This window comes from Ammospiza nelsoni, chromosome 4 (genome assembly GCF_027579445.1).
Source record: "Ammospiza nelsoni isolate bAmmNel1 chromosome 4, bAmmNel1.pri, whole genome shotgun sequence".
Lineage (NCBI taxonomy): Eukaryota > Metazoa > Chordata > Aves > Passeriformes > Passerellidae > Ammospiza > Ammospiza nelsoni.
The window spans coordinates 1164870-1186732 of record NC_080636.1 but is presented as its reverse complement, the minus strand read 5'-3'; the positions used below and the strand labels follow the sequence as shown (position 1 = coordinate 1186732).

The following is a 21863-nucleotide window of genomic DNA, read 5'->3' as shown; positions in this document are numbered from 1 at the left end:
TCTGTTTGGCTCAACACTGAGCTAGGCAAGGATGTGAAACATGGCTAAAATGTGTGCTCGGTTAAGGCAGGGGCCAGAAAAAGCTTTTAGGAATGTCTAGTGGGACTGATTTCCTCCTCTCTTTTGTGTTTTTTCCTGCAGATGACTGAACATGGGGATAGACAGCCCTTGATCCTGTTGTGGAGACTGCCCTGATGGGAAATGTGCTGTGTGCCTCTATCTGGGAGGGCCTGGGCTGGTTAGGACAAAACATTGCCTAATGTGGGGCAATTCTCCAGAGTGCAAGGAGGAACCTGAACCTCTCAGCACTGCTCATTTTCTGCAGAACTGTTTTACATGTGGGCCTTGACAGCACTGGTGGCTGGTTTTAGAGTTTTGCAAGGTGGACCATGATGTAGGACTGTCAATCCTTTCTAGATCTGGTGGCTTCTGAACAGTTCTATGGCAGCAAGGTCAGAGGGCTGCTGCTTGCTGGGGACAGGGGCTGTGAGGGACCTTCCCCATGTCCCGTGCGTCAAAAAGGAAAGCAACCCTCTCCACTTGCAGAACAGAAAGATTTTTCCTGTTTTGCCGGTGGTAAAGTGTGACTTGTGAGTGACCTGCTAACAGAACTTTTTCACTGACTCCTAACACTGAAAAGCTTTTCACATTTCACACTCAGAGTCATGTCCTTCCCCACCTTGCCACCACACAAATTTTCCATTTTGTTCCAAAAAAGTTATTTCCCCATCCCTCCAGATGCCAGACACCCAGCTGGCACCCTAGGCCCTGGTCCTACTTTAGTACTGAAGTTCAGGACAAATATTTAACACCATTTCAAAGGACAGATTACCAGAGCTTTAGACATAACCAAGGCAAGAGTTGCCCAAGGCTCACGTGACACACGAGACAAAGGATCCTCGGGGCAGAACCTTTTCCATGGAGACACTCAGCAAATCAATCCTGTTGTTACAAAAGGTGTTTCCCTGCAAAATGCTGTAGCAGTCAGGGGTTCCAGTGATGCAGATGATTTACTCACAGCAGTGCTAAGTCTTTCTGGAGTTGGTGGGATACCCAGCAACCCTAAAGGCACAATGTGGAGGAATCCCAAACACTACAGCATGGACATGAGCAGTGTCCTCCTATTGGCACAGCAGTTTTTATCTGCACAAAAGAGATTTGCAGAAAGACTCTGGCACAATGGACCACGAGAAACAGCATGTGCTCCAAAGGCACACAAAGCTGATCCGCAGACTGAAACATGTTGGCATTTTTGACACAGAGACCACAGAAGGAGAGAATTATCAAATTGCATTTCCTCAGGTCAGGAGCAGGTTAAATTCTAGAGGGAAAATAGAGCTATCACAGATAAACCAACAGCGCTGCATCTTGATGAGTTATGGCATTCTTTCCTGACTGCCAGAACAAGAGAGTTCAAAAATAAGTGGTAGCAATTTCACATTTTAATTGGCACAATTGTAGAAAATGCTCCTTGGCAAGTATCAGGTATTATGTCTAACAGACCAAGCATTTGTCTGCAACAGACTTCCTTTGTGTCACACAGGAATAAATAGACACGATGCTGCCTTCTATGGCATAAGCATCACCTTGTGAGGGAGATGTGATGACTGTGAAATGAAGCTGAAGTTGGCAACGATAATGCAAACAAGAGGATACCTTCAGCACGAGTGCTGACCCCATTGCATGAATAGCACGATTCTGTCTGTAATAAAATCCTCTGCTATTGTCTGTGTGTGCATAAAACACCCTTGTAGTGAAATATATACTCGTGTTCTCTCCCAGAAAACTGAAAAAGATAAATTAGTGCCCTCTTATGCCTCAAGGCCAGAAAGCTGCAGACAGAAAATGAGAACTGGAGGTCAGTTCAGTCTGTTTCTCAAAGTTACACAGCACAGCTTCAGCTGCTGCTTCTTAATGCTGAAGTCTTGAATATCCACTGTGCATTGCCAAGGTCCTCTGTTCAGAAATTTACAAAATTAATAAACAATTTATTCCTTCAGACCACTACTGCTTACCCTCCCCTGCTTCCATTTTCACCTTTCACATTCCTGAAAACTCCTGCGCCTGAGCTAGTTTTAACTTCCAGTGACCTTACGTAGTCCCTCACATTCGCTGTTCACCTGCGGGTGCTTTTCTGATGTTTCACATTCGGACTGTACCTCACATCCCTGCTCATCCCGTCACCATCTGCACTTTCCACGTAAGCTCCAGCCCGGATTTCAGTCCCCTTGGCCCAAGAGCAGCGAGGAGCGAACGTCTTTAGAGGGAGCTCAGCACCCTCTGCTGTGTCCTCAGCGAACTGCAAAGTTACTCGCACATCAGGACCAATTCCTCGCAAAAACAAGGAAAAGTCTGTGAAGAGAGATGCTAGGAGAGTGATGTAGGGACTTCTGTGCCTGTTGGAAGATAGAACAAACCTTGCTTTTTTTCCCTTCTCCTCTTCTTAAAGAGTGAAATACTGAATACATTATTTTCAACTTTTTTGAACAAATGATAGATGCATTGAACTTGGCAAATGACATTCCTCAAGCTTTTACCTTTTTAATTATTTTTTCCTACCTATTACTTTATTTTATATAAGAGCCACTTAGATGTAAGTTTTGAAAAGAATCCCATTATATTCAGTTCATTAAAATTTTTTCATTTTTTTTCTGAAGCAAGAGGGAATGACATCCTCTGAGAAGCAAGAGGATGTCATTCAAAAGTGATAGCTCCAGTGCCTTTGATTTCTTCCTCAAACTACATTGTTTCTCTTCAAAGTGAATTTCAAAGCTGTAGAATTTCTGAAGATGAAGTTGCTGGATTTTTTTTTCTTCAGGATTAGACTGTGGGCTCAAATAGATTAGGTAATACATGTTAAGTAGAAGATACTACCAGAAGATACTACCAGACATTACTAAGTAGTTCAAAGCAGCAAGAAATAAGTATCTATTTCCATACTACATTTCTTTTCTTTATCGATGTTCCAAGTTCTCAGCCTATAGCTAAAACACAGTCTGCCTGTGTCCAGCTTTCAGCACAGAAAAGGGAAACTGATGATGACCTGAACCATGAAGATTGTTACTGAATTTGAGTGGAAATTACTGTGGTGAGCAAGAAACAGGAATCATTCTGTTCTCTATGAATATTCACATCTCTGAATGACAGGGTGATTCCTTGTTGTTGTGACTGATGTAGATCTTGCATGTATGACTCTTTCCTACACAAATTCTCTCAGACGGGGCTCATTTATACACACAAATTTTCAGCTTCATGAAGCTCAATTCTGCAGTTGATGAGGGTTTGTGGAGCAGGATGGAAGAGAAACAAAACCAATAAAAGCAAAGTATTCCACCTGACTGCAGAATGCATCTTCCAGCAATTATAAAAGTTACAGTGTGACTTCACAGATTTGGATGACAACTCTGCAGTGTGATGAAACAGAGATTAGAGAGAATCCATCTCTTCTTGGGATGCAAACAAACAGAAAACCACTGGGGCACAAATAATGTCAAATCTTGCAATAATTTTTTACCAGCCTCACTTTTCCAGCTATTGAAGCTCACCTGGAATTAAAGGAGAGTTGAATTTCTTTAAGAGTTTCACTACACACCTTTATTTGAACATGTCTGTGGCAAAATTAAATCTTTTGGCTGGAAGTTTGCTTGGAAGGAACTTGACTTTGAGATCCCAGCTAAACTCTGAAGTATAAGAATATTGAGGAGGAGAAAATCTACCAACTTTCCCATGGTAAAAAAGGCAGTAAAGGCAGGTATACATTGAAATAAGGCAAATGTGAAGTTGAAAATTCCCATGCTGGAGCAGGGCAAGGACCCTTCTCCCTGAGCAGTGGAAGCAACCTGTGATGAACTGATTGCAACTCCCTTTCTCTGATTCCATGCACTCTTGGGGAGGAGGCAGAGTTGGGGAGGAGGGAGGGGTGGGGGAAAAGTTTTCTTAAGATTTATTTTACTTCTCATTATCCTGCTGTGATTTTCTTAGTAATAAATTCAATTAATATCCTCAAGTTGTGTGTGTAGCTTGCCCATGATGGTATTTGGTGAATGACCTCTTCCAGTTCTCATCTCAACTCCTAAACCTTTCATTAAGTTTTCTCTCTCCCATCCACTTGTGATATGAAAAGCAAAACATTTCAACCCAAAAGAAGTTTATCATATATTCAGGGAACTTTATCTCAAAAAAACACACCAGCTTCTAGTTTTATTATACTTAAAATAGTCCAGGTAAAGTTAAGGGTCAAAACAAAACAAAGGCACATCAATTTCAGAGTTGTTTGCAGAAAAAACAATTCTGGCACCCTTCATTCAGAGTCTCCAGCTGCTCCTCCTGTGCAGAAGTAAAAGCAGTCTTCACTGTGTTTTGTCTCTTCATTCCAGCTCCCCCATTTCATTCCATTTTGGGAAGAAATCACTGCTACCTAAATCAAATGGTGAACTTTCACTAGCACAGAACAGATACTGTGTTCTGAGCCTGCTAGAATGTAATATCCCTCAAAACTCAGCCCTTTTCAAGAGTGCAAACAAAGGGAGATGCATTGAGTAAGAACCAAACTTGGGAATTCTGAAATTAAAAATCCATAAAGAAATTGCTTTTTTTTAGGATTGAAGTCTATCTATTATACTGTACAGGCACAATTATTTATCCTGCAGCTAGTCAACATATAATCACGTTTTGCCTTAACACTTAGGTAATGAAGGACTTTTATTTATGCAATATATTTGAAGCCAGAATTTCAAAAAACAAAAAAATTTTGTACTCCCATCCAAAATTTCAGTAGATGTTAATCAGAAAGATCAGTGATGTTTTAAATACAGATTCATGCTGAACAATTTGCTGGTTTATGCCAATTTGACATATTATGGAAGTTACAAATACTTTGATATCCAGAGACTCTGCAGTGCATCTCCAGATCCTTCTTAACCAAAACAATTCACAGATGTTTGCTCATCTCTCTGCTGAACGTCCTCCTAAATTAGCTGATCCTAGAATAGAAATACAGGTACAAATGAAAAAAAACCCATGGTAAAACTAAAGCTTATTCTTGTAAATTATATGGGGAATTCATATAAGGAAAAGCAAAACTATCAAAAATTTGAAAAATCTACACAACTGATGAAAACTTTTCTATTGCCATTTTCATGAATGTAAATGTGCTTCTCGGTATTTCCATAAAAGCATTTTTGCCATATTTCAATTTTAGCTACACAAGTGAATCTCTAAGGCATTATTCTGTATATGAACTGAAGTTAATTGCAATCATATAGCCAAATGACATTGATTACTAAAGTTCAATCCACCTACTTTTTTAATAACATTAATTTCTCCTACATTATTTAGAGATCCTATCAGGCCCATGCATTATTTCACATACTGTATCTTTCCAGAAATCTCACAATTAAAACAATTGTGATGGAAGATTTTACAAGCTATAAGCCTTCATTTCTTAAAATATTTTTATTTTGGTTTCATGAACTAAAAACTACTTGGGATTTGCAGAAAGGTCACTTTTATTAGTATGGACTGAAGGTGCTTTAGAGATGAATTATTTTTTTAATATAAGTTAAAAATAATATTTCAATGGTAATGCAAACTCAACAATAAGGAGAATTAGGTTTGCAAGATGTGATTGGTCAGGGTGCTACATGATCTCATCCAGGTTCTCTTTCCCAAAAAGGGCTGGACCATTCAAGGTGCCTTCTGACCAGGGCTGGTCCATGATTCTGTGACTCTGATTCTGTGATTTTATTCATTAATCTGCCCCAGTGCAATTCCTACCCACATCCACCCCCCCTTGTGCTGATGTTTATGCAGCTTTTTTGCTAGTTTTATGTTGCACTCAACAATAACACCCCAGACTAGCTCCCTTTTTACTGTGATCTGTGGACATTTACATGGATGGCTTGATAGGCAGATCTTTAAGAAATGTGCAGTTGAGACAGAAAATTTGGACATTATCAGATTTGAATCTCTTAAAATCTAATTCTGGAGTGAAGCAAGAACACATTTTCACAGCAGATACCATCCCACACATAAGACCAAGGCAAAATACAATCACAAACACCAACATCTTTTATATTTTGCTGAAAGCCTATTTCCAATTCTGAAATACCATTTTTATTTTGGTTCATTTATTTAAGCTGCTATGCTGAAAATCTTTTCAGGAATGCTAAATGCTCGTTTATAAATCCACTTGCCTTGTTGTCTCTGCAGAAGCCCAGAGATGGTGATTGGCTGCCTGGACAGAGGCAGCTGTGGGGAAGGTGATGTAAATGGATACAGCTGAGGGGTTCTGAAATCAGAATTAGCCCATGATCCCCTCTGACTGCTCTGGGATGCAGCTGATGATGGACAGGAACTGTGTGGTAATCTCAGCGCAGGGGTGGATCTGTTAATGAAATTCATTCATGTGTGTGATTTGAGGCTTCCATTATAACAACACAAAATATTTCAATGGTACTTCAATTTGTTGTCTATATATTTTTACTTACTGAATATTTTCACATGTTTCAAAAGGCAGACTGACAAAACAATTATGGAATCAGAGGTGGAAAAGAAGTGCTTTGTTACGCATATTTAAATTTCTGCTAGGAAGATATACTTGGCTTAATGATTATAAAGAACATGAGTTTAATTTTTCTGGAATAGTTCAAAGTTATTGATGTTAATAATTCTCACCATTTAAGACATTTTCAATGTTTAAATGATAAAAACAGAAACACCTGTTGCAGGCTGCATGAAAAGTTCAGGTTATTCAGAGAACAGCCCTTGTGCAGATATTGTGCTTTCATCTCTGATTTTTGTACGAATGACACAGCAGAGACACTGTTAAACTTCCTCATTATAAAATTACCCCTTTTTATAGGAGTACCATGACTGAAGATGCCAACAGCTACAGAAGCACAGATTGTAACTGCATATATCTTTGCATCTTTGAAAAATGTGATTTCAAAATAAAACTTTCCCCCAAACCCAAACATTCATGTAGATGATAGCCAGGCTGCACAGCAACACTTCAGATCTAGAATATAGCCTCTGAACAGATTAATAAAGGCCAGAGGTGACATTTCACTCTCTTGTAGGAGATGGTAACCTCTTGAAAAAGTCTTGAATTACCTTGTAGATCCTGTTCCACTACTCTGACTTGGCTTTATTAGAGCTATCTGAGAAGTCCTGTAGGATACACTCCCTGGTGGAATCAGATTTTTGAAAACAACGTGAATTACCCATTTTACTTCAGAGATAACTTTGTAAATAAAGATTAGTACTTTTATTGCATGATTTGGGACAAATTCATGATTGATTCATCCAAGAACTAAAAATGGTGCACAATTACAATAGTCAGTGAGAGAGCTCAGCTGTCACAAAAACATCATATTGCACCATCCCTGCAAATCTTGTTCCAGTTAAACACATGGTGGTTTCTTTCACCTTCTTTCATTTATTAGACTATTATTAGACTATCAAGACAGCTGTGCTGAAGTGCTCCAGCTCTTCAGCTGATCTTTTTTGCCCCATCCACCTCTGAGAAGGAAACTCCTTAGTGCACCATTAAATCATTGCTTCCACTTACCCTTACTTTTGCACATAAACTTTGATTCCCTCAGCCTTGTCCACTGCAAAACTTTATGTGAAAGTTCTGAAATCTGCTGAACATATAACTGTTCTACATAAAATTTTACTGTCTAATAAATATCTATTTATGTTTGGACACAATAAAAAAAAAACCAGTTAACCTCAGCTCTCTTTATCTAGTTATGCTTAAATTTATAGGCAACCATGGATTTAGGAAGGATCTGAGCATATAAATCAGACACAACATAGAAAAAACAATTTTTCCTCCTCCATTGAAATTGCATTTGTCTTTGTTTCAGGACACTTACACCATGTAAAAACACAAGAGTGCTAAAGTTGTTTATGTGGCTGCAGATGGATTCTATGAAGTGCTGAAGCCAGGTGAAAGCTGCCTGAGCACAGACTGCTGCAGAAACATGCTGAATGTAAAACCAAAATGGGAGAGACACACACAGACAGCAGGCCTGCAAAGCATCAGGAATTCTGGGGAAGTCCTCACAAACAAACAGTTCTCAAGAGACTGCACCAGGTCCAGCAGGCTGTTACTCATTTACATCTGAGAGTTACCCAAGCTCAGGGTGTGAAGAAATCAAAGACAGGAGTGGCAGATAAAATGTCTTATACCCTATAACAGTGACAAGGTAAAAAGAAAAATCACTTTTGAAAGAAATTCTTGATCTCAACTACCTCATTTCTGTCATTAAATATTTTTTAACTTCCATTTAGTCTCCTCCTTTTTCTTCATCTGATATTTAATATTACATTGTGGGCAATGTTACTCTCTGTTAACCACAAATACACAAAATTAAGAAGCTTAACAGAGGGTCAACAATGTATATTGCAAGTGTTCCTTGTATTTTCTTTGCAACTGTTGATTCAGCAAAAATTGGTTTGGTTACAAGTAATCATCCACTGAACAGAAGAGGTAAGTACTAGGAAAACATTTCATACTTCATTTTAACCATTTCCCAGCTGCTGAAGTGAATTTGCCACGTGGTAAATTCCTCACACCTCAACACAATTCAAATTTTTTAGTAAATTGCTAATGTGTGGATTTTAATTTATTCATCCTCCTAATACAACAGAAATGTTACTCAGTTACAAAGTTTACTTTGACTCACCCATACGTCCATCCTGTGGTGGAGTTATTACTGATAATCTTGTTGGACCAGTTGGTGTCTCCAGCTAAATGAACAAGTCATCAACCACAGTGTAATAAGCATATTAATTAAGACATTTTAAGATATTTTTAAGGTCTACAGAGCCTGCAGATTTCCAGAACTCTCTGCTGTCATTTTTGTTCATAGCACTAAAATGCAAAAGCTAAGAATTAAGTTACTATTTTTAAAGATCTATGGGCAGGTGGGAAATATTTGTATTTTGGCTTTATTATATAACCTATCACATTCAGATAAGAAGTGTTATCAGACACTCTCACTTTTCTGTGCTGACATTCCATTTGCAAGCTAGAGCTGTTCCTGGATGTCACCTCTCCTAACCAGGACACCAACACCATGAAAAGCTCCTGCCTCCATTCTCATGTGAGCAGCATCACTCAAACCCTGCAATTCCCTACTCAGGCATCAGAGTCTAAACGGTGCTTTCACACCACTGACATTTTTGCAATATTGAGATTTTAAGAATTTGCATTTACTTTGATATCACAAGTTTAAAAGCCTGTACATGGCATGTGGAGAATATAATTCCAGAAATTATTGTTGTGATTTATTTGCTTTTGGTTTCTTTTGGGGAGCATCTGATTTCTATCCTGCATCAAGCACATCTGAAACCATCATGCACATCAGAATGGTTTTGAATGGGATGGGGGATGAATCCTATTTTTTGCAGCATTAACAGAGTAAGAGAAATCAAAAGGATATGTGTGTGTAACTATACATAAACAAGTATTAAAAAAACCCCACTTACTTTCCTCATTGGTGAAGGTACAGGATCAATCTCCATTGCCTCCATCCTTGCAAGAAAGGTCAAAGTATGACATTGTAATAAAAATAACATTTTCATTATAAAGACTGAAATCATGTTGGATTCTAATGTTAAATTTGACCAGTAATGGAAAAGCATAATACATAATGCATAAGACACGTAAGTATTTAGAATTTATTCCAGAACTCAGTAGCAGTAAGAAAAACCTATTCACTGATTCTGAGCTTTGGTTTAGACATTTACAGAGTAAGTTATTTTATGATTAGCATTGTTATTCTTCTATTTGTCTGAATAAATATGCATATTTATGTAGTTTTCATTTGTATCCACAACAAGGGCACTCTGAATCTCTGGGTTTTTTTGTAGAAAAGGAAGTCACAATCAAAGGAATAAAAATATTTTAGCTTGAGCAAGCTGTATATTCATTTTACTTAAAATTAAATGAGCCTTAGTGGAGTGGCTCATCCCATCTATCCTGAGATCACTACAGTGCACATATAGGTGTCCGTACAATAAATTTGTTTTTCTCTCTGGTGAATGGAGAGTGTCTCACTAATCTACCTGTTTGTGCATTCATCTACGTAGCTATTCATCCAAAAGTTCTTTGCAATAAGGTGCATCATGCCTTAGATTGCTTTCCAGTAACCACCACCCATACAACTGTAATGTACACTTGAATGGACAAGACTTTCCTCAGTTCTTTCATATTTCAACAGTTTGCAAAAACAAAACACAAAAAAAAAAATCAAAAAGTACTTTAAAATAACTACAAAAAGTTTACTTTCTGTACAAAATATTAGTGAAGGTTTTAATTGAAAATGAACAAGTTTGTACCCACGTTTCAGAAGTGGAAGGACGACTCGAATGAAGAGAATATGAAGAATAAACATTCTGTTTCCTTGAAGCAACTGAAGTCATTAAGAAATTGAATATTAGAACACAGCTATGTCCAGTGACAGGTATTCCATAGCTAATATTTTAAACCAACACTTCTTACTGGATGGATTTCTGCTCGAACTGGAAAATGGCAGCGGTGTAGTGTTTTCAGGAGGCTTCACACTAAAGGGGAAAGAAGAACAACAGATATAACCTGAAAGCTGGTTTGATTAGTTAACATGCCTAACTGGCCAGTAAAGTACAAAATCAAAGCATTTATCCATCAGGAGCAGGTTTTAACATGACACTATTTGCCATGAAGCAAAGTTAGAACTTATTTGGTAAATCTGTGAACTTGATCTTTACATCATAATACTTGCAGTGCTCATTACATACCCAACAATATCAAATTTAGCACAACGTCATGGCAAAGTACTTCAGAGAACAACAGATGTTAAAATACAACCATTAACTACAGCTAAGCACAAAATTCATTTAATTTCATGAAATTATATATTTACCAAACTTCAAGAAATCTAGTTATCAAATGAAATATTGGCATTTTCATGCTATTCAACAATAACTTTGCAAAGCTGGTACCTTTGGCAAGAATCATAAAAAGGAGGAATATGTTTACTAGGCAGGCAAAAAGAGGCCCTAGGACACTTCTCTCTAGGTAGAACTCAAAAAAAAAAATCTAAAATTCAGTAAGAACTCTGTAATTGATATAACCAAGATGCTATTCATTTGTGATGCAGACAAGAAAATGGAGGTATAAAATGAATAAAAATATATAAACTGCAATAATCCACCACATACAGAGTTTCCTTTATACTGGTTTTCTTTCTGTTACATTACACCAAGCAGCCTGGGAGAGCAAAATACAGTATTATGTGCATTTAAGAGTCAAGGGAAAGTCTGTACTAAAAAAACACAGAAAAGGAATAAAGATCAATTAAAGATCAAATCTGTGTAACTAAAATGCTGGTTTCATGAACTGGCTTATTAAGGAGATTTAAATAACAATTCTGGCTTTATGTTGAAAGTAAGTAAGATGAAAAGATGAAGGTGTATCAGTCATTTAGCAGAGGGATAAGGATAAGTGACCTCTTGGCTCCCAAATTGAAACATTTGAGAAAAGAGAGTAATTCAAGATGAGACAAGAATTTAATTTTTACTAGAAATAGAAACAATGAGAACTATGTTACAAAACTCTGGTAACTTTATAAATAGGCTAAGATAGCAGGAAAGGCACCACAGCATTTTCCAGGCTGATGCTATAAAGTCCATTGTAAAATGCACAAACATGGTTATGTAACTGCAAATAAAAAAATAGAACTGAATATCTATACAACAGACTTGATTAAAAGTTCATTTTTAGAGTTAACTACAGAGTTGTGTTGTAAAATAAAAGGATTTCTTCCTGACAGGATTGATTGCTGTGAATAAAACGGATCTGATGTCAGAAATCACTATGCATTTATTTCTGTAAAAACACACAAGGAAGGCAAACAAAACATGAATTTTCATTCCTTTATCAATTAAAAGTACTGCTGTCTGATTACATTTACTTTTTCTGCATTAAACCTCTTACCATTGTAGCTGTTGAATTTGTTGTGTTACTTTCTTGAGAGACTCTTCCAGCTTTGCTATCTGTGAGATAATCAGAGATTGAAACAAAGTCTGTTTGTGTGATATACAGCTTCATTTTCACCCAGCTAGCATTCTAAAGTGCTGAAAGGCTGCTTTCTATTGGTTTTAATGTTGAGACATCACTGCAATTCCAGATTTATGGGAGCTGTTATGGCTGTGTTATGGAGCCATTAAACAGTCAGTCTGGAAGAGATATGCTTCTTTTTGGCACTTAAAGACTTTGTTTGATTACCTTTTCTTAAGTATGCTGGTAATACTGGATAAATGAACACTAGCAAAAGGGCTTAAAAATAGTTTTCTTTTCTTTTGCTTCCTATTTTTCATATCTGATATAAAAGCTTTGTTATGATTAATACAGAGTTATCTGAAAAAGCTACCAATAAATGTACAAAATACATTGTTCCCATATTTCTCATTTCAGATTCAAAATGTATTCAGCTCACTTCAGTATCTATTTGTAGTAAGCCCAAGTGAAAAGTTTTGCTACTCTGTTGAGAGACACAACCAGAAATATCTCCATTAAAAATGTTATGAGCTGGCAAAATGGAAGAATATTAAGGTCAAGAAGACTGGGTCAGCTCCTAGTATGTGTATTTTTTAGTCTTTCATTAGGTGAACATATATTATATTTTATGAAGGATGTAAAAATTTACTCAATAGCCTGAATACTGCATCTATGTTTTATCCCTCATTTCCATTATGTGACCTTAATCCTTCACACTGTTCATATTTTGATTTGAAAGCAAATTATGAATTTGCTTGTTAATTTTCCATGCTTCTCAAACTATTATTTGAATCCTTTAATAAAATTACCTGTTTTATAAAATCATACTGTTTGTGGGAGATACTATGCTCTTTTTGCAGATGAAAAACTCTGCAAAACAGATTAAAGAAAAAAATGTAATTTATGTAAGATCTGGTTTTTGGTATTCTGGTTTTTTTCTTCCTTCCTAATGAGAGCTAGGTTTGATTAAGAAAGGAACCAGGCAGGAAGAATGTACTTTACCCTGTTGCTCTGTAGGACTGGGTAATTTTAAGACCAAAGTACCTTAAAGAACATGAGCAACTCTTTGATTTTCAGTATTTTGGGATCCTAGCATAACAGGACATCTACACCTGCCAGGAACATGGACAACAAGTGGCCACCACCACCTGCACCCAAATACCTACACAAACCACAGAAACGACAAAAAGCAGTTTAATGAAGCCCACGAGACCTTGTTGGTCGACAGTGACAAGGATGACAAACTAGAAATAAGGAAGGGGCCCTGGAACAAGACAGCCAAGCATGAGAAACTGGACTGGTGTTTAATACAACCAGCCTCTCCCGACCCTGATCCAATGCAAGCACTTTTAACATGCTAACATTACACAGAATGGGCAAAACAACAACAAACCCGCCCAAAACAGGGTGCCATTGGAGCAGCAACCAACTGTATTTTCAACTGTTTTGGTACTGTCACCTGGACACCTTCCTTAGGTCGAGCAGCACCCCTGAATACTTCACAAACACTGCTGAGTGAATGTCTCAGCAGTAACAACTTAAAAAACTGCCATTACAAAGTATCAGAACTCTCCACAGCTTCTTTGGAGATAACATCTCAATTTATGCTGAATTCTATTAAGTTATTTGTTTTACTTTGCCTTCAGGTTTCAGTTTCACCATCTGGAGTTGGTACAATAGATTAGAAGGGGGATGAAATCAGGATTCCTACCTGGTCTGGCTTTGAAAGCAGAAGGACAGGACCCTAAAAGAACTACACACATCACAACACACTATGAGTGATCCCAAAATGCATTCACGGAGAAGAAGGAAGAATGGGCCACAGAACACCTGATTTCCCAAGCTTTCTATCCATGACAACCATACCAGAAACTCTCCTCACACATGAAATGCCAGCTGGGCAGCTACATGAGCTTCTTCTCTGAAACTTCATACATGGGGCACCCACTCATAGGTCAAGTCACCAATACTGCCAAGTTGCCTTAAACAACATCCCATGTCCTTAGAAATAAAAGAAAAATCCAACAATTTAATCAAATATTTAGAAGTAGCTGAAAAATGGAAAAGGAATCTGCCTTCCAAGCTACACAGGAAGAAGCACAGTAACAAATGCAGTACCTGTTCTCCACAGAATAATTAATTCTGTCCTTCACACTCAGCTGTCCCAAATTCAGGGTATCAGCCCTTAGTCTTGTTCTGCATAGCTCAAACTTCTCATTTATTTTGTCTCCTTTTCCTCTGGGCTTATCTCCTAGCACCCCACTCTCCTACCTCCTCCACCTTCCCCTCCACACAGTGAACTGCTTTCTTCCCTCCCTGTCCTTTGATCCTCCATTTAATTTTAACCACCTTACAACCAGAATATTTTACTAGAAACATTAAGCAGAATTAATAGTCCTCACAGACTAAAAACTGGTATTTATAATGATAGTAATGAGTCAATCCTGATAAATTATTCTAAGTATTCACATAAAAGATTAATATTGTTTCTAAAAATAAACCAAAGTGACAAGGCAAACACAAACAAAAACTGAGACAATCACAATTAGAGTTACCTTTTGTTTGTGGTATTTTAATAAACGCTTACGATATTTTTCTTGAAATTCTGATACCTAAAAATAAATACAGTTATATCAAGCTGCACACAATTACATTTATGCACCTCAGCAAAGAAGTAATGGAAAATAACAGTATTCAAAGTTTTCTGTCTTTTATAGGCAGTTAAAATACCTTTTTTGAATCCTCTTCAAAAAAATCCCAAACTATTCTAAGTTATTATCACTGATAGAAAAACTCTTATAGAGTTAATTTAATCCAATATGACCTACAGCAGAGCTGGTAGATTTATTTCACCGAAGTTATATTTTAACACTATGTTCAATAAAAAGGTAAAGACATTAGAAAGCCAGTTTAGCTGCAGTGTTTCTTATTCATCAGTGCTAAGCAAACACATAAAATTAATGGCAACATAAAAAGTAATCTGTCTTACTGGCAATTATAATATGCCTTGTAAAAATACCCTGTTAATTAAAAAATAATTGTTAGACACACTGTCTGGTGATGTGTAAGCACTTCTTGTGTCCACATGAGGATCATAAACCATGACAAAGTTAAAAGTAAAAATGACAAGGTAGGCAAGACAAGAGCTTGAGGAACAAATTACTATAGGCAGTAACTTCTAATAAATCTTCTCACATGTAAGAAAACTGCCAGAAAATCTGCAGGAATTGAGACAACCAAGAAGAAACACTCTGAGAGTATAAACCCATAGAGGAGTATCCAACTTAAATGGTTATTTTATTCCCTGTGGAAGGACCTGGGAGGTTCCCACTGAATACTCATCAAAGGATCAGTGTGTCTTTGGAAGAACTGATGGAAGTAATGTTCACTTGGAAAGTGGTGGCTCTGAGCTGTCTCTACTCACTCAGAAATGAGTTCTTTGGTCTAGGAGAAACCTGAATTTGCCAGTTTAGTGCTCAGTACCAGTCAAAAAGCAAATCAGATCTTACCAGTTTAAAATGGAATAGGGGCCATCATCATTCTCCTTTAATAAATGCATGTTCCTATATCTTGAGTCTGCCTAATACCTCAGAAAGGACAGAGTAGGTCTGGAAACAGTTCAGAATAATCAGAGGTATGCAAGAACTTCAGTAAAAGAATGACCACATAGAATATGAATCTTCATGGCTGAAAAACAAACAGTTGAAGAAGGGCTGCATCAGCAGTCTAAAACTACTGCTTAGCACAGATGTAGTGCATGAGAATGGATCCTTTTTCCTCCAGAATCAAATTCAAGAGTAAGAAATTAAACTAACAGGTTAAAATCTGAAAAATGAAACAATCATCATGCAGTGAAAAACCTGGGGATCACCCTTCCACAATGAGACAGATGCTAAAATTCAGGGAACAACCTGACAATTATGTGGGGGAAAATATCCACCAAAGCTTCTGAATGCAGAACAATCCCACTTTGAGAAATCCCTGTGACATGAGCTGCTGAAAGCTGGGAGGCTCTTCTGAAGATGGGTCACTACATCCAGCTCTGCCCTCATGCTTTCCTAGCACCCACAGAAGTGACAAGGTATCAGATTAGATGAGAGATTAGAGAAATTGCTCTTACATCTTTTGATTCTGGGACATGTTCTGAACACACCTCAATGCCCTCACTACATTTCAATATGTTCCAAACACGTTATCCCAGGCTACAGAAGACCTGCCTCAGCCTGGAGAGATTGAGCCCTCTTTTTTCCTTGCTTTGGCACACTCTGGAAGTTTGTGTGACTGGAGGTGTGCAGGTTCCCTGCATTTGTTCAGTTTATGGGGTAACTGCTGATCCTGCTGTTAAAAAGTGGGTATGGAAGGACAGAGGAAGAGTTCACATTTACCTTGTGTCCCTTCTGAGGAGAAGCACTGCTCAGGAAAGGGCCAAGCTCAGCTTTGGAAAAGTCTGTGAAGCCTGGGGTAGAGCAAATGTGAATCCATGACCACTGCTGGAGGACACAGGTGATACTGCCTGGGTTTTGTTCTTCTGGATCAGGAAGCTCACCCAAAGGTCAGCAAGTCCAGCCCAAGGAGACGAGAACAGCCAAAGAAGGCTGCAGCCAGGCCCAGGGACAGTGTACTGCTGGTACTGCTGGAGTGGCTGAAACTGCTGCTGAAGTGCACAGGGAGAGGGACAAGGACACAGAGTCCCAAAGCCAAGCTGAAGAGTCGCAGAAAATGAAGAGGAGAAGGGAGTTTGGATGCATTCATTTAACCCAGAGAGCTACAGAAGTTCTTGACTGGAAACTAAGCCTGACAAAAGTAATCCTATCTGGAATTCACAGAAAGCAGGAGGAAAATGACCTTGGAATCATTTGCTGGATCTACCTGGGAAAAAAAGAGGTGTGTTTTGATTAAACAAAAAAAAAATTAGAAGGGAGAGAGAGCACAGTCAGCTCAGGACCGTGTCCAGCTCAGGTTTTCACTGTGTAACTTCTTATTGCTGTAATTAAGGCACACTATCTGGGCACGTTTAAGCTTCTGGAAGATTTAATTTTTCACTGCATGGCATTGAAAGTGATTTTACACCATTAAAATAACCAGACTAGTGGTCCTTAGAGAGAGTTTGGAAACATAAGCAGTGACCATAATGAATAATTTATGTCTCCTTAAGAACTCAGAAACTGTGGAATTAAGGAAGTTAAGATGGTAATGGGCATACATTCATTTTCAAGCATTCACTCATTCATTTTTCCCATTCACATAAAAGTCAGTAGGAGTTGCTGATTATTTTATAGAGTTAAAAAGTTTAAAGGCAGATTCACCTGTGATATTTCTTTTGAATATTTCTTGCTTAACACATCTATTGGCATGAACAGTGATTGAATATCAGCACTTGTCTATGAAGAAATGAAAATATACCAAGGTTAGCATTTTTATTAGCAAGTCATATTAAATAAAGTCTTTTGTAAAGTGTTTCTTAAATTAACTAATGAATCTATATTAAAAAAATTGACAGATTAGACGAGGATAAAGCTGAAATTGAGAATGAGCCTAGTTTTCTTAAATGGCCGTATCAAATACCTGGAAAGCATTGGGGTTTTGTTCAATATACTACCCACATATATACTTACAGTGATTATGACAGTACCAGTGCACAGAGGACATTCAAGGAGGTGCTGTGGCCCTTGGAACGGGCACTGCACTCACACCAACAGCCACACTTCTGGCAGCCCTTCCCAGGCTTCGTGGTTCTCACCACTCCCAGCCACATGGGATGCATCCCACAATCAGTTTTGTTTCAAAGTCCTTTTTCAGAATGGCTCCAATGCTGACTGGGATCCCTTTGTCTCTCCCTGCCCGCTGGGCAGCGCAATATTATCCCAGAATAAGGACAGAGCCTTAACGTAATTGTTGAATTTTTAAAACTTTTTATGACTTATGTCTTTTAATCAGAGCTGTGCATGCTTTAGGAAAACTGCTTTTCCTTGCTTTCCCCAGCGACTAATCGTTACAGAACTCACAGAAGGTAAGTAATTGTATTTGGGACTTCCTCTGCAATTTGACTTTGGTTGACTTAGCCAAAGATTCAAAATTTTCCAGCTGACAGATGGAGAAATGCAGACAAACAGAACAGTTAACCTAAATATGGTATTTCAGGAAAGAAAATAAAAACAATAATATTCCATCTTGAAAACTTAAGAGATTCATAAAAATATATTCAGCTGCTTTAAATGAAATGCATTCATAGGAACCAAGCTCTTGCAATCTATTTAGGGTTCTCTCAAAGCAATGATCTTGGTGTAAGTACCTATCAGATTTAAAAAAAATAAAACCCAACCAGCTTCATAGTGATATAAAAACTCTTTCAAATAAAGATTTGTGTAACTCTGTTTATATTTTATCTGCTGCATGGAGGAGCAGCAGATGTTCCTTTGATATTCTGAAATACTGAAGAGCCAGATTCTGATTTATTGTAACACTTAACCATGCTCTGGGGAAAAGCAAGTGGGGATCATGAGACACAGAAGGAAGACACGAAGGTGACAAGAATGCATTACTGTAAAGATGAGAATATTTAATGTGTACATGCTGATTACCCCAACATACAATTTAATTAGGACTTCTAACACATTTATAGGACCTCCTCTCATTGGGAATTCTTCCATAGCATCAAGCTCATAAAGCTTACCAGGTATATTTCCACTCAGGTTCCTGAATTATAGAGCCATGACTTTTTTATATGCATCTTTAATTATCATTCCAATCATTTTATCTGTTCTTAATCAAGGATAAGCAATCATCATTAATGTATTTTTTAAAGAATATGGTAATTTGCTTCCTTCCAGCCCTCCAGAGCAGTGGCAGGTTCTAATGAAACATCTAATATTTTTCTTATTATCCCAATCATTGCATTTTTAAATTCCTTCTGTGCTTTTGAAGTAAATTATCAACTTCTGCTGAAAGGGTGCAATTTAAGACTGATGTAACTTAAAAATTAACATTGTTTGGAGCAAAGTGCTGCACAAGATGACCTTCACAAGTCCTCAACAACTTAAATTATTCTTTGACTGAAATTAATAACAACATTTGCAGTGACAATACATTGATATTGAAAGCATATTAAAATATACCCTTTAGAATTTTTATGAAGGGCTTTTGATTTTTTTCATATTTGATTACTGTGTGCATTTCTCCTTTGTATTATAATTGCATTTTGTTGTTGTGTTGCAATTTTTTTTAGTAACATTGTCTTCTTCAATGTGCAAGACTCCTAGGAGGCCTTCCTGTTTAGCTGTATTGAATTTTATTAAATGTTTTTAACGTTTCTCTTTTATCCTTATAAGGCATTGGCTCTTAGGTAGGCATCAGTCTACAAAAATATGAATGTGTTCACAAACTATTTATGAAATCAGCTAAAGAGAAGATTGCTCCTGGGAGAAACGCAAAATGAAAGATTCCTAATGATTAATCAAGAACGGGAATTAAAAGCTCTTAATTCTCCAGTGAATAACAAAAATTCCCAACAATATTTCAAACCCTCTCTTAATCACACAGCCACAAGGAAAATAGTTAACCTTAAGAGAAAATGGGGAAAAAAACCTAATCCACTTAAAAACACTGCAGAGCCATAAGGCAGGCTTTCAATTCAGTCCATTACATGAAATAATTCATTACAGTTCATTTCTGTGATGTACAAATGCCAAGATCAATAAACATTTTTCCACATTTTGAAAGTAGTCACTGATGTTACACAGTAACCAGCCGTATTTCTTGAAATGTTTAGAATGATTTACAGCCTGGCAGTACCTGAAAACCTAAAGTTTCCATGGGCTTTAATTTACAGGAATATTTACAACAAAAAGCAGAGCTGTCTAGTGCCTGAGCATCTTAGTTTAGCAACCTATCATCAGTAAATACTCATGTCACAGTTGGCAAAAACAAAAAAGGAAGCATTCTTTAATGCAAATAGTTTAGCTGTTAAGCAAAGCACAGATTCATGTAATGCAACAAAACTAAAGCTTGATTTACCTCTTTTGAAAGGACTAAGGTACGACAAGCCCTCCTACAGACCAGACATTCATCTTTTTTGCCTGTAAGGTAAAGACACATTTAAAATATAGATCAAACTGAATATATATTGATTACATTGCAAATATAATGTGATGCCTAAACCTCTTGAGCTTGTGGAAGAAATCTCCAGGTTACACAAGAAACATGAATAAACATGAATAAAGAATTTGATTCTATAACCATTACACTGAGTTGAGCAGGAAAAATGTATGTGAATGTCATCAGGTCTTACTCCTCTAAATAAGCATTCATGTAAATGATTTTATGAATATCATTAGTGTCACAGAATGCAGGTGACTTTTAGTTCCCTTGATTTAAATAGGACTACTTGCCTGCTTTAATTAAATGTATGCTTAAGTGCACTAATGACTTACAGTCAATCTGATATATGGCTTTTTAGACTGGGGCACAGTTGGGTTATCCCAACAAAATATATGAAGCCCAAATGTCAAGAAACTAGTAATTTTGCCTTTTGAATTCCTCCAGTGAGAAAACAATAAAATCACTTTAAAAAACTTTATGACTTAAACTCTTTATCTGCAAACATATTAGAAAATATCTATAGCAAATGCACATTATTTCAATATTTATAATTTGTAATTCTACTAGCTACTGCCGTTCTGAAGATTCTAGGATCGGTGTTTATAAACATCTTTAAATACATTTTAAACCTCATTACTACTGAATTCACAGTAAAAAGATACATAATCCCTCATATATTTTTCTGCCAAGCAATACTAAGAGCGGAGAGGAAAGTGTTCATGTTCTAGGGGCCTGCAAGCTGCAGAGGCTGCATTTTATGGTCCTCTATCCTCAATAGCACCCCGTGAAAATATCTGGTCAAAAGTTTTTAGTTCTGAAATAAAGACTGATCATTTTTTTCTGTGTGCCCTTACAAAAACCAGGGCATTTAGCACGATGCGAAAGGGGGAAACATTGATACTCGTCTGCTGCATTTTTTTCCTTTTTTAAAACAACTTCATTATTCCTCTGCCTTTCCCACGTATCTTTGTCCAAGAGCTTCACATGAGTCGCAGAATATGACTCTGGAATTGTACATAACACAAGAGCTTCAAAACATCACCTCCAATCTTCCCTCATGCTGCTGAACGTCTTCAGGAACAATACTGAGCCTCAAAACTTATTAAAACGACTTACAAAACCTACTCTAAACGAATCCTCCGTTTTTTCAATTGCTCTTTCACTAAGGAAAAAACATTATTTTCCCAAAATTTTCCGGAGCAAAAAGCCATCTATTTGTGGGGTGCTTTTTTACAAAATCATGGATCATAAGCATCCAGAATCCAGTTTTATTAAGCCTCCATCGCGTGTACCCAAGGCTTGCTCTCAAAGCCACATCCACCTGGAAGTGGACACAGTTTTAGTGTTCAAAGCGAATCAACAGCAAGGACTGGAAAGGCTTATCAGTAACATTTGAAAAAGCGCTCAGGGCTTCCTTTTATTCCACAGCGGGTGAGAAATAGCAATGTTTGGGGTGGATGTGTGCAGGCAGCACAGCCCGCGCCGCCGGGCGCGCCCCAGCAGCCATTATTACCTTTCTGCAGGCAAACCTCACAGAAAACGTGGCCGCAGTTGGTGAAGCAGAACCGCGGCGTGGGGGCGCGGGGCTCGGCCAGGCAGGAGTTGCAGAAGACGGGCACGGCCATGGGGCAGCGGGGCGGGCGGCGGCCCGGGGCTGGGGCGCGGCCGCTTTGTCCTCAGGCCGAGCCCCGCGGGGGCGTCCCCGCCATGTCCCGCC

The 21863-nt window shown here is 37.8% G+C and overlaps 1 protein-coding gene across 1 annotated transcript; it reads right to left on the bottom strand.

Moving 5' to 3' along the window:
• Window positions 1-4944: 4944 nt before the first annotated feature.
• On the bottom strand, window positions 4945-21771 carry RNF212 (ring finger protein 212). Its single transcript, XM_059471466.1, has 12 exons — window positions 21660-21771; window positions 20063-20124; window positions 17356-17430; window positions 14605-14661; window positions 11987-12045; window positions 10514-10575; window positions 10355-10424; window positions 9499-9544; window positions 8694-8757; window positions 7114-7186; window positions 6197-6385; window positions 4945-4987 (listed from the first exon to the last, which is right to left on the bottom strand). Exons 1-12 carry the CDS (start codon window positions 21769-21771, stop codon window positions 4945-4947), a joined length of 912 nt encoding a protein of 303 aa, XP_059327449.1.
• Window positions 21772-21863: the final 92 nt, after the last annotated feature.